Below are 12,927 nucleotides of genomic sequence, written 5' to 3' on the forward strand. Positions count from 1 at the left end.
GTCAGCATGGGAGAAAGCACACAGGAAGTTTCCCTACTGGCATTTGTGCTAATTAAGGGTGCAGTGCAGATTCAGTAGATAACTCACTGTTTTCACAAGCCAATAAACATTTTGAAAAGCTTCTCCCTTTGAACTTTAAATATCAGCTCTCACTATCTAGTAAAATGTGATTTACTTATTTTTAGCTTAATAGACCTGAATACTTTCAGTAGTTTTTGTTTGTTTGTTTGTTTGTTTAACCAAGAAAGTCGTTTTTCTCCTATTCTTACAGTATGTCACTACATTTTTCTCTTCACTTGAGGATGCCAGAAGTTGTCTCAAAGTTCCTTTGTGCTCCGAAGATTGAACTCCAGATCACCTCCTTGCAAGACATCCCTCCTTTTCCTTGATCAGATTTGCAGAGAAGGTAGTTGATTGTTTTTTGTCTTTTTTGAATTACTAAGCCTATGATGCATTGTTGTCTTTTTCCAAGCATTTTGATTTTCGCTTCCCCTTTTGGCACTGTGGTATAGTAGAGAAACTGTAAATGTTTGTGGCGGCAATTCTTGCTGTAAGGAGATAGGGATGATTTCCCTTTCCCAAGTGCCTGGAGAAGCAGACAGAGCTTACTGAGGCGGGGGCTGCCTGGAGGAGAGGGTAAAGGAACAGAAACAGTTTTCCTGGCATCAGAAGTGGAAAGCTCAGTGTGAAAAAAATGTGCTGTGAGGGAATGTGAATCTTCCCCAGGATGATGGGAAATTCCTACTGAAGAAGGAGCTTTCCTCCTGCCTGTACAGAGTCCTGCAAATTGCACCCCCTGCCCCAGGGCTGGAGGCCAATATTAGTCTTCCCTTCTTCCGTTACTTAATTCACAAGTATTGACAGAATAAATCTCATTAACATGCAGGAAAACACAGTGCCAGCTGGAACTTTGTGCTGCTCTGTTTAAGTAGAAGCTCAAACTCAACAGATGTTTCAGATGACAGAAGTCATCTGGTGGGCAAACCCATGGCAAATATATCCGAACAAAATGTGGAGTCAGAGCAGGATGCCAGTTGCCTCTTGCTGAGTAACTCAGAGGGAGTTTTAGCCAGTCAGTACCTTCTAGGCAACCCTGGATAGTTGTTCAATCCTGGGTTTGCTCTAACAGGCACCCTGAGAAGTGGTTCTTACCAACAGTTCATAGTGTGCTTTTGGGGAAAGGAGATGATCAATGGCATGGAAAACCTATAGATCCTTTGGTTTTAATCACCAAACAGAAGTCATTTCAAAAATAACAGCTACACTTAACAGAACTCCAGGAATTTCTTAGGGGGAAAAAAAAACGATAGAGGAGAGAAAAGCATTTCCTCACTGGATACAGTGTGATCTGTGAAACTACTGGGGAATTTTGTATTTGTTCACATTCCCACAGGGACACTGATTTGGATTCATAGCTTGTCTGGACATTTTGGCACAAAGATTGACTCTCTTATTCTTTTTCTTGCAACGGAAGCTTCTATTCCATACTGTTTTAAATTACTTTGTGGGGTTTTTTTCTGCATGTCCAAAAAGCCTATCCTTGCTATCTCATTTATAATTAGTAATCCAATTTGTCTGAGATGGTCACAGTTACAAGAATTAGAAGGAAAAAAAAAGAAACAATATACATCCTCCAAACAACTCACTGCATTCCTTCTTCTAAAGAAACCTACTCAAGGGTTCATACCTTCTAACCAGCTTAAAATGTGCAGCTTTTTTTCAAACCTTTCTTGAAGTCCTTCCTCAGTATTCACACAGCAGGAGCGGGATGCCATAGTTTGCCCTGTCGTATACAATAGTTTCCCTTAGTCCAGCATTTCTGCTTGAAAAGGCCCCCTGTCCTTCTTTGCTTTTAATTGAACTGGATCAGGACCACACAGAAACAATTTTTCTTTAGGTCCTTCAATGTGACTTGTTTCCCGTAAGTGTTTAAATATAAGATCATTTATTGATCTGTACAAATATAAAAGATTTTCTAGGATTTGGATGATAGAACAGAATCTGCAAAAAATTTAGATAAATCTCTCATCAGAATCATAGAATCATAGAATCGCAAGGTTGGAAACGACCTGCAAGATCATCTAGTCCAACCACCCTCCCATTCCCAGTACCACAAGCTACTAAACCATATGAAACACGCATGGTTCTCTGTGTACTGTAAGGATCAGGTCTTTTGTTGACTAAAAATGAGAGACTGTATATTTTGTCTGTTTTATTCTGTGCTTCAGACCTGTTTAAAAGCAGGTAGTGTGTGTATGTGTGTGTGTATGCATGTGTGTGCAAGTGTGTGTACAAGAGATGGATTCATGAGGACAACTGTCAGTGGAGTGCACGATTCTTCTGTCATTCCCATCCATATTGTGGCTGCAAGTCAGACATGCTTGGGAGATGTAAGAATTGGGAAGTTAACCTTCTTTCAAGAGGACCAGCAGGTACTTTCATTCAAAAGAAGAGTAAAGGCAGCTGTATATTTGCAGTCATATAGGGCTGTTCTTGAGCCCTATAGCATTGGATCAGCAAGAAAGTATGAGATTGGTTTTGTGATCTTGTTCCTGGTTCTTTGCTACGTTGAGCCTATAGTCCAGCCAGTGAGATAGAGAGGAGAGCCTCTGGTTGCATGATACCAGCCACAGTAGTCTTGACTGCATTGGGCCTCCAGGTTGACTTCACCAGAGAGCAGAGCTCAGCGCTGCCCCTCGTTCTCTTCTTGAGGAGCTGCAGCTGCCATGAGGCTTCCCCTCAGCTCCTCTGCTCTGGGCTGAACAGACCAAAGGACCTCAGCTGCTTCTTACACACCTTGCTCCAGACCTTCACCATCTTTGTAGCCCTCCATTGGATGCTCTCTAATAGCTTTATGGCCTTTTTGTACTGTGGCACCCAAACCAACACCCAGTGCTGGAGGTGAGGCTGCACAGAGCAGAGGAGACAGCCCCTTACGTTGCCCAGCAGCAGTGCTAGACCTGGTGCACCCTGGGTACAGCTGGCCCTTCTGGCTCCAGGGTACACTGCTGGCTCAGATTCAACTTGCCATCATTTAGACCCTCCAGATCGCCTTGTGCAGGACTGCCCTCCAGCCTCTTGTCCTTGAGTCTGTACATATACCCAGGGCTAATAGGACCGAAGGGAATGGCATGGAGCTGCTCCAGGGGAGGGTCAGTTTGGGTGTCAGGAAGAGGTTCTTCACCAGAGGGTGACTGGCCCTGGAACAGACTCCCTGGGGCAGCAATCATGGCCAGAATACTGGAGTTCAAGAAGCATTTGGACAATGCTCTCAGACATAGGGTTTGTTATGTGGGAATTGTTATAGGGAATGTTATGTGGTCTTGTGTAGAGTCAGGAGCTAGGCTGCATGATCCTTGTGGGTACCTTGCAAGTCAGGGTATTCTGTGATTCTATAATTCTAGACTTGGCCAATGTAATCCATGGATTACACTGAGCAGATGAGACCTTCTGACTTTTCTTTCAAGTAGGCCTTCCATAGAAAAGGGACTCTCATCACCAGGACTTCAAAAACACCGGCTTCTAGAGTTATACACAAGTACGCTATGAAATGTCTCATATGGGATGTACTTCACTGCACCACTGCTAAACCACGTAGGAGGTGTGGCCAGCACTTGCATCTGATACCAGACTCAATGTTGGCAGTGGGACCGTGTCATCAAAGCACAGGAGAAAACAAGACCTCCTCTGTGCTGAGGTTGCACAATCACTGCTCAGTCAGAGGAGCAATGACAGGCAGAGGTTCAGCATGACTTCCGCCTGACTCATAGTTTTTCCCACTGTTACCAGTAAGAACTTTTTCCTCATGAGTCACTTTAATACAGTTTGTGTGTGTTCAGGGAAAAACAAAACCCAAAGATTTTCCCGAGGAACAGTTTGCTGTTAAGGCAGAACAAATCACTGAATGCAGTTAGGGACTTCTATCTGCACAGATGAGCTGATTAACTCCTTGGAGTTCCATCGAGTATTTTTTTAATATTATTTGTGAATATCCAGTTGTGTGTAATATATTTGTCTTCAAAATATATCTGTAAAATATGCAAGTGTTAATATTCCACTTTATTATTATTATTATTTTGAAGCTCACAGAAACAAGAACTCCTTCAAAACTTCCATGTTAGCTATCATCCATTGTTACACAGACATAGCATATGCTGGTAAAATAGTACTTTCCCTACTTTTTTTTTTTTTTTTCCAAATGACAGAAGCAAAAGTATATTTAAAATATTGTAAGCATGGCTTCCACAGAATCTGAAATGTACTTTCTGCCTCCCTATGCTGTCGCTGCACTGCCAAATTCAGCCGTTGGGTCACGCCTGTGGCCACACGCAACTTTGTTTTCAGGGAGCTCAACTCAAATCCCAAAGCAGCATTTTGACACTGAGAGCTGAACTTTTCAGTCCTCAGGAGTGGTGACACTTCCATCTATTCTGGCCATCTGCTGTGGTCATAGTCTGGGCTTTCTCAGGCTGACAGAATGTAATCAGACTGAAATGATGGCAGACTGAAAGAGGTTCAGAGAAATTTACTGGCAACTGATGCTGAAAGGTCAGATTGAATGACTGAACGGTTCTCAAGCTTTAGGTTCTGAATACATATGAGGTACATGAAGACATGATGGCTTCTGGAGAATGGAGCTGCTTTTGTTATATTCCCATGGAGTTCAAATTCATAGTCCTGTATCCTGCACACAAACCAATCCATCTTGAAACATCATAACCACTTTGGGCATGTGATATAGAGATTACTTCATAGGCAGAATAATGTAAAGCAAAAAATAATGTCACAGCAAGTGACTTTTCTGTGATCAGGATCTTTTAAATGACTAAGTAAATCAAAAGTGTGTATCTCTAAAGAAATAAATATGTCTTGAAAAGTGCGTCTGTGTGAACCTAATGAGATTCAACAAGGCCAAGTGTAAGGTGCAGCAATCAAGTCAGGGCAATCCCAGGTATGTGTACAGTCCAGGAGAAGAAGAACTTGAGGGCAGCCCTGCAGAGAAAGAATTGGGGATTCTGGAGGATGAAAAGCTGGACATGAGCCAGCAATGTGCACTTGCAGCCTGAAAGGACAACAGATTCCTGGGCACCAAAAGAGGAGTTGCCAGCAGGGAGAGAGAGGGCACTGTCCCCTTCTGCTCTGCCCTTTTGATGCCCCACCTGGAGTACTGTGTCCAGGCCTCGGGCACTCCGCTCAAGGAGTGAAGCTGTTGGAGTGGGTTCAGAGGATGGCATGAAGGTGCTCAGAGGGCTGCAGCATCTCTCCTATGAAGAAAGGCCAAGAGAAATGGGCTTGTTCAGCCTGGAGAAGAGAAGGCTCCGGGGAGACCTCATTGCGGCTTTCTGGTACTTAAACAGAGCTTATAAACAGAGGAGGGACTGACTTTTTCCACAGTCTTACAGTGATGGGACAAAGGGGGAATGGTTTTAAACTACAATAAAGGAGATTTAGGTTAGGTACTAGAAAGAAATTCTTTATCAAGAGAGTGGTGATACGCTGGCACAGCTGCCCAGAGAAGCTGTGGTGCCCCATCCCTGGAGGCATTCAAGGCCAGGTTGGATGGGGCCCTGGGCAGCCTGAGCTGGGGGGGGCAGCCCTGCCCACAGCAGGGATTGGGTGGGTGGGATTTGAGGTCCCTTCCAATCTAAAGACTTCTGAGATTTTATTATGGACCTGTGATTAAACAATCACCAGTTTTGTTTGAAAAGGAGTTTCTTTATATGTTTTTAGGAACCATTTTCATTCACCCTTGCAATGAAATGGCAACTCGCTATGGTTTGTCTTATCCTGAGTATAAGCCTGCTACAGGTGACAGTCATAAGACTGAACTGTTATGAAAGTTATATACATACTTTTTAATAGTCCTAAAGCTGAGTATGTACCTTAATTTTTTAGAACAAAGCTGCTTATAACTCTTTGGAGGATTGTCTTCAGCTGTGGAAGTACTCAGCAGTGAAGGGGGTGACATTTGTTTCATAGCTAACTCTGGAAAGCAACAGCTGTTTAAGACACATGGCAGCCCTATCCAGTAATTTAGATTCTAAGATGGAGAACCCAAAGGACATGGGGGTAATGGTGGACGGCGATCTGGACACGAGCCAGCAATGTGCCCTTGCAGCCCAGAATGCCAACTGTGTCCTGGGTTGCATCCAAAGAAGTGTGGCCAAGAGGGATAGGGAGGTGATACTGTCCCTCTGCTCTGCATTGGTGAGACCTCAGCTGGAGCACTGTGTCCAGATGGGGAGTCCTCAGTACAGGAGAGACATGGAGTGTGGAGTATGTCCAGAGGATGGCCACAAAAATGGTCCAAGGCACAGAACACCAGCTCTACAAGGATACACCTCTCTCCGGGGAGACCTGAGAGTTGCCTTTTTGTATCTAAAGGGGAGCTGTAGGAAAGAAGGGGACAGATTCTTTAGCAGGGTCTGTTGTGATAGGACAAGGGGAAATGGTTTCAAACTGAGGGGAGGTTTATACTGGATAAAAGGAAGAAGTTTTTTTTTACAATAATGATTGTGAGGCACTAGAACGAGTTGCCCTGAGAGGTGGTGGATGCCCCATCTTTGGAAGCATTCAAGGTTGGGCTGGAGAGGGCTCTGAGCAACCTGAGATAGCTACAGGTGTCCTTGTCCATTGCAGGGGAGTTGAACCAGGTAAACTTTAAGGGTCCATCCCAGCTCAAATGATTATTTGATTCTATGATTGTATGATTCTATGAAATGCAATCCAGTTCAGATGTCAGTTTGGGACTATCTGTATTTGAATTTGACCAGGACATATGCTTGCAGAAACTGAAAGTCATTTTTAGGAACTATAAATATTTTTGGATAGTGCTACCTGTAAATTTTCAACCAGGATTTTTTTTTCAAAAAAAAATCAGATTGACCATTGAAAAAAAAAAAAAAAGTAAAAAGCCATGAAGTAAAATATTTCTTTTTGCAAGTCTTCTTTTTTGTTGTTTGTTTAAAATTTTACCATTTATTCATTTATCGAGTCAAATTACATGCTCTGTAAAGTCTAAAGGCAGAGACTCCCTGCTGCCTCTTCATGCTATTAGGAGATATAAATGGTGCACCTGGGACGTGCAAACCAATCAGGAAGCTTGGTGCAGGCAGGAGAAGGGGTGCTTTGGTGTACGTTCTCCTTAGACACAGCTGCAATGTTTCCAAGCCAGTATATATCTATTTACTTGGTTGAAGTGTTCTCCTATACCCATTTTCTAATTTTCACCAAAGGCGTTTCTCATTTGAAGGCCATGGCCTTGTGAGTATTGGAAAGGTGTTTGCCTGGTAGTGTTTAATGGAAGTGATATTCTGCATGTAGAGAAATGAAAGACTTTGTGGTTCTAGCACCTGTACATCCGTTTCTACCTTAAACACAAAACTGCCTAGGACATTGTTATTTGTATTTAAGTACAAGTCTGAACGCATTACAACAGCTCAAAAATCAAATCTGTGATTTTCCACACTTCACTGTCAGTTCCTCATAAAATACCATGTTTTGTTCAGTCCTTTACATTGTATAAGCCAAGTGATGTTGTATGGAAGTTAATTGTCCTGCATTGTAAAGCCGCAGGCACATTTCTCCTGGGAACCTGCCGTCATGATTTGTGTGATGAAAAGAAAGGGATTTTAGTGTCTCATACGTACTGATTCATGATCTGACTACTAGGGATTCTTGTTTGTCCTGGTATTGCTCTAGTTTATGTGATGCTGAAATTGTGACGAAATGAGGAGCACTGTGAGAGCAGCCAGTAAAAGAGCATATGTCCAGTAAAAAACATGGACAGAGACGTACTCTAAGTGGGTTTGTATTCAAGGTACAGAGTCATAAGACCTAAAACCAGTATTACCTGACATGTGAACAGAAACAAAAATTCACGTTAAATCTACCTGAAAGCTGAGGTAGATAAACCTGCCTCCTAGCTGTCAGGTATTTGGGATGAAGAAAGAATAAGTGCTGGGAAGCATAAATATGGACTAAACCAGGAATTTTTAAATGCTCAGCTTTCAGAGTGATGCAGAGGTGTGAAGTTGGGCAGGCAGAAGAGGTAGGTTCCCTGGAGAGAGCATGGAGGAGAGAGAAGCAGCAGAATTCCCACTGGAGTCCCTTTGTTTCTGTTGCCAGTAGCTAACATCCACCTGCAGCAAGCATAGAAACTGTGCTGCCTCCCTTAATCCTTACATCTGGAAGTGAGTAAGATCGAGTTCAACTGCTATACAAACAAAACAGTAAGAAGGGCCCATCTGGGTCAGGCAATAAGATGGTCAGAATCCCTCCTCTCGTTTCTGTTCTTATCCTCTGGGCAGCCATGCAGCAGGGAAAGGGGAATGAAATCACAGGTGAGTGATGCAAAGCTGTGCAGAGAACCACAGCCTTTATTAGGACAGCGTGTGTTAGGTGTGGGATGTGTCTTTGTGTGAAACAAATAAAACTGTCTGGAGAATGGGGAAGGTCACAGTGAACAATTAAGAAAACGCTGTTGACAATTAACTGAACGAAACCTCAGCAAGCCAAAATAGAGCTTTGTCTCCAGCTCCTGGTCCCCAGGCCTTGTGATTCCTCTGTGCCATAGATGAAGGAGTAGGATTGTTGCCTTATGTGCAGAAATGTGTGAATTTTTATGAAAATTGTCCTTAAAGGAAATCTTTGTAGGAAATTATATATGGAAATGTACCTGGCAAGTTCTGAGAGATGCCTAAAATGAGATGGTAGGTGACACGCTTAACTTTCACGTATGTTGTAGGCTGCAATTTGGAAGAACTGAGTCCAATTGCTAGGCTTTAAGTGCTAAATTAAATCCTAATGTGTTCTTAATTTCTAGGTTGATTTATTTCAGTGAGAAATACTGTGATTTTTGGCTGGGTTTTGTTACATATTTTTAAATTAAGTGGTTTCGTAAGTCTCAGTTAAAATCTAAGCCATATTTTTAATTCCTTGCTGGCTTTTCTGCTATTCTGCCAAAGCCACTTTTAAAAAAGCTGTTGCAAGAGATCAGGGGTTAGCAAAACCCTGTTTGCTGCTGTTAAAAGTCAGTGGCACAGACTTAAAAAAAACTACAGTTTGAAACACCCGGAAAAAATTGAGTTCTCAAGCCATTTTTTCCCTGTGTCTTGGAGCCTTTGCTTCTTAACAGTGCTGCGTTTGGCTCTGCCCCCTGTGAACCTGTTCCAACAGATTACTTCTGAGGTTACGTCAAGGCAGGAGAGAGACTTGTCCCTGGCTCTTGCTGTCCTCCAGCTTGAGGTTTGGCAGATTCCAGGTCATGGTGGCATTTCTGGCCTTGGAGCAGCTCTTGTGAGGCTTCTAGAACTGTGACTAAGTCTGTGGCACAAATGTTATCAAACTTCATTTGTTTTGTTTTGTTTTGTTTTTTGCTGATTTTTTTATCATGCTCTCAGGTACTGACTCTGTTCTGGATTTGGCTTCCAGTTCTGAGCAGCCTGCTCCTAACGTTGACTCTCCTTTCAGCTTTGAAATGTTGGTTTCTACTAAAAAAGAAATTGCTTTAATGTTTTTTTCCTCTTGTTTAACATAATAAAATTAATACTTTCTCTGCCAGTGCAGTAAACTAGTGATTGCTAAAATAAAAACTTGAAACCCAAAGATGACAAGTCTAAGGTAGCATTGCCAATGCCAGCTGATTCCTTTCCGCTTTGCTGTTGACTTCAGCTCTGTACTGCTGGGAAAAAAAAAGCCAATGCTACTTGATTCTGCTTGATAGTGCTTTAATCCCATAGATGGGGGGTAATAACAACTGACAGCCAATTCGCTAAGGAGCACAAATTGATCTAAGTCACATTGCTCAGCTGGAAACTGCTGTCAGCAAATAATTGAACTCTATGAGTGCCAAAATTACTTTAAACTGGATCAAAATGATGGTAAGGTTAGTGCTGCTGCCTTCTAGTCTAGTCTCTTTCTGTACCACCATAGCCATGTCTCAGACCTTCTCTCTTGGCTTTAGCAGCCTCATTCCATACCTAGGATCAGTGTTTAAGTATGAAATATGATTTCATATCTGCACTGACAGCTGTAGCTTCTAATTATAGACTGTGTCTAATTCTATACCATTTTGTTCTCAGTTTCATACCTGTATTTATGTTGCACATTGCTGTGAAGCCTAAGCCAGCTCAGCTGACTTTGGAATTTCTAGCTTTCTAGTGCTATGTCCTTGCTGCAGCCTCAGCTCTGCTCTGAAAACACTGATCTCCAGCGTTTTCCTTACTTGATTGTTTGCTTTGTGTTCCTGCATTGCTCTAACCATGGTAATACATCCACAACCAGTATTTTTTTCTCTTTTCCCCTCACCCTGATTGATACCCTAATTTTAACCAAGTAGAGAGTCCATGGATGGACATGGGTTTTCATGATCTCTCCATCCTCTTCCTGGACAAAAACCTGCTAAGTCACTTGGTGGAGTAAGCCAGCTTGAGAGACACATTGTGACCTATGGTGTCTATCCCATGCATTGTTCTAAACTGTTCTTGCATGACAAATGGATCATCTTCTTTTACCATTGCTATTCAGATTGTACATGTATCATCTGTTTAGCTGGAAAGCTAGATGTGATAAAAGCAGAGGCGTCCTCTTTAGTTTCTTCTTCTTACATTTTTCATCTTCTCTGGAAAAAGGTAAGCTGTGCAAATAAGATAATATTTTAATTTATACATATTTTAATTTTATGCTTATGCACACTGTGTTAACTTCAGTCTGTTGTCTGGCTCTGGTCCCCTAAGAGTTCTCAGAAACAATCCTACCATACTCTTCAGCTAAATCATGTTTATCCTTATTAAAGCTTCTTTTGCTTTGACTAAAGGATGTTATAGGCCTTTTTAATTCTATCCCATCTCTTTCCCAAATGGGACACAGGGTGAGTCAGCCCTAAGTATAAGGCTTGTATAATATCTCATTAAAATACAGCCTGGTGTCTGTAATATGGCTGTAGGTTGCTCACTGCTAATTCAGCTCTGTTTTTTCTTTCCTTTTACTGCTCCTGATCAAGTACTTGAGTTTTAAGCAGAACACACCCTGGTTTCAGAACCTCAAAAATGGAGTTCCATTCTCAGACCTTTGTGACATTATGTAGCTAATGAGCTTAGCACAATTTTCATTTATGCTGAAGTCAGTGAATCGCAACATCTCCCAAAGGACCTGATCTAATATTGTTTACAACAAATGCAGAAAGGCAGCAAAGAAGCTCCAGGAATACCTTTTGTGCCAGATACCTGAAAGTCCTTCCCACTGATGTATGAGTACCCAGTTTTAGCCTAGGGCAGTGTCTGAAGGATGTCTTTTCCAGACATCTCCTGTGACTCGTCTGCCAATGAGTTGCTCATGCTTCCTTCCATTAATAGTCAGCAGAGCTAGATGAACACTTGGGCAGCGTGAGCCTCAAGTGGACATCTGAAGTACTTGGATGACTCTGCTCTGGAATTGCCTATTCTGTTTCACAATTCATTTCTATTAATGGATATTAATTTACACTTATTTGAGTTAAATTGCCCTTTTTCTGTGTTGTTCCTGAAAGCACTGAGAAATCTTTGAATTGTTTGCCAATATGCATCCTTTTATGACTGAAGCAGTTGCTGTGACAAGCAGTCACTACTAATTCTTTCTTCTGTCCATTTTCTGAGGTGATGTTCTTCCTAACATCAGCCTATCTGGAAATCATTCATCTATATTGATTCTTTTAATGTTTTCTCATAATTTTTGATATTTTTAACTTATTTTTAAGTATTTAACTAATTTTTAACCATTTTAAAATTTAATTGCAGAGAACATGTGCTACTATGTGAAAAGTTAGGTCTGATCCCTCTCTTTCCTGTTTTGTTTTCCCCTAGAAAGAGGCCTCTCTTTGCTAGGCTATCATCTGTGCAACTATAGCCTGACCAGAAACGTTTTTAAAATGGTTGCCTACCAAACGTCCTTTGAGAAAAACACTTCCTGTGGTGGATGGATACCATGGATGGTATGTCCCCGAATGTACTACAAAACACAGTATCATACAGTTGAAGTCCCTGAGACCATCAACTTTACATACTGCTGTAAAGGATATGAGCAAGTTGGGCTCTACTGCTCTCTAGGTAAGTTTTAGTCAGATTAATTGTTAAAATAAATGCTTTTTCCGAAAGAGAATTCACTTGAAACATGTAAATACTTAAGTCAGTTCTTGGAAATAGATTCACTAAAAGAAGTAAGTCTGCAAAAATCCACAGTGAACTTAGTCCAACATGATAAGGAGTAGAGCTGAAACACTAATGCTCATGGTTCTTCCTAAATGCCACACTTATTCACCAAAATATCAGTTTCCTGCCTGCTAACCCAATTTTGGTGTTAATTTAAAACAACCTGAGGCTTTGGACAAGATGTTACCACCTGCTTTCCTACCAGAAGCATATTAGGATCCATTCTCTCAGGTACTGCCTTGGTTACTTACTGACCATTTTAGTGGATCTGATCTACCTTCTGAGTTACAGTAAGACTCTACTCTAGAGGACTTAAACATCTTTGACCGAAGATGGAAGCTTTTCCCACTTTCCACATGAGTATTTCTACATTTCAACAGGAAATTCTTTAGTTTTAGAAAGAACTGACTCAGAATTGGAAGGCATTTTTTAAGTAAAATGGGTTTCTAGAGAATCTCCAACGGGTTCCTCTAACAAAGTCCCAGTATTTGTTGGTCTACTAAAGTAAGTTTGTGTAACATGATGCGTTTCCAATAGCATTACAATGGAGCAAAATGTTTTGTTAATCCTTTTTGGTAAAGCAGGGATTTACTTTGATTTATATTAAGTTCTTTAAGAACTTCTCTTATGCAACTGAAGTTATGCTTGTAAAAAATTTGTTCAGGTAGCATTTTGCACTGGATTGTAAGTATTTGTTTGAGAAGACTCAAATTACACTCATATGTATATATATATATTTAAT

At 41.4% G+C, this 12,927-nt stretch overlaps 1 protein-coding gene across 1 annotated transcript in view; it reads left to right on the forward strand.

Annotated features, from left to right (window-relative positions):
- The first annotated feature begins 312 nt into the window (after window positions 1-312).
- Window positions 313-12,927, forward strand: part of UMODL1 (uromodulin like 1) — a 54,734-nt gene continuing 42,119 nt past the window's right edge. The window contains exons 1-2 of the mRNA XM_048952673.1: window positions 313-406; window positions 11,841-12,083. Coding sequence (XP_048808630.1) covers window positions 11,906-12,083 — 178 coding nt within the window. The 5' untranslated portion in view covers window positions 313-406; window positions 11,841-11,905. The remainder of the gene's footprint in view (window positions 407-11,840; window positions 12,084-12,927) is intronic.

The sequence above is a fragment of the Lagopus muta genome, chromosome 1 (assembly GCF_023343835.1).
Source record: "Lagopus muta isolate bLagMut1 chromosome 1, bLagMut1 primary, whole genome shotgun sequence".
Classification (NCBI taxonomy): domain Eukaryota; kingdom Metazoa; phylum Chordata; class Aves; order Galliformes; family Phasianidae; genus Lagopus; species Lagopus muta.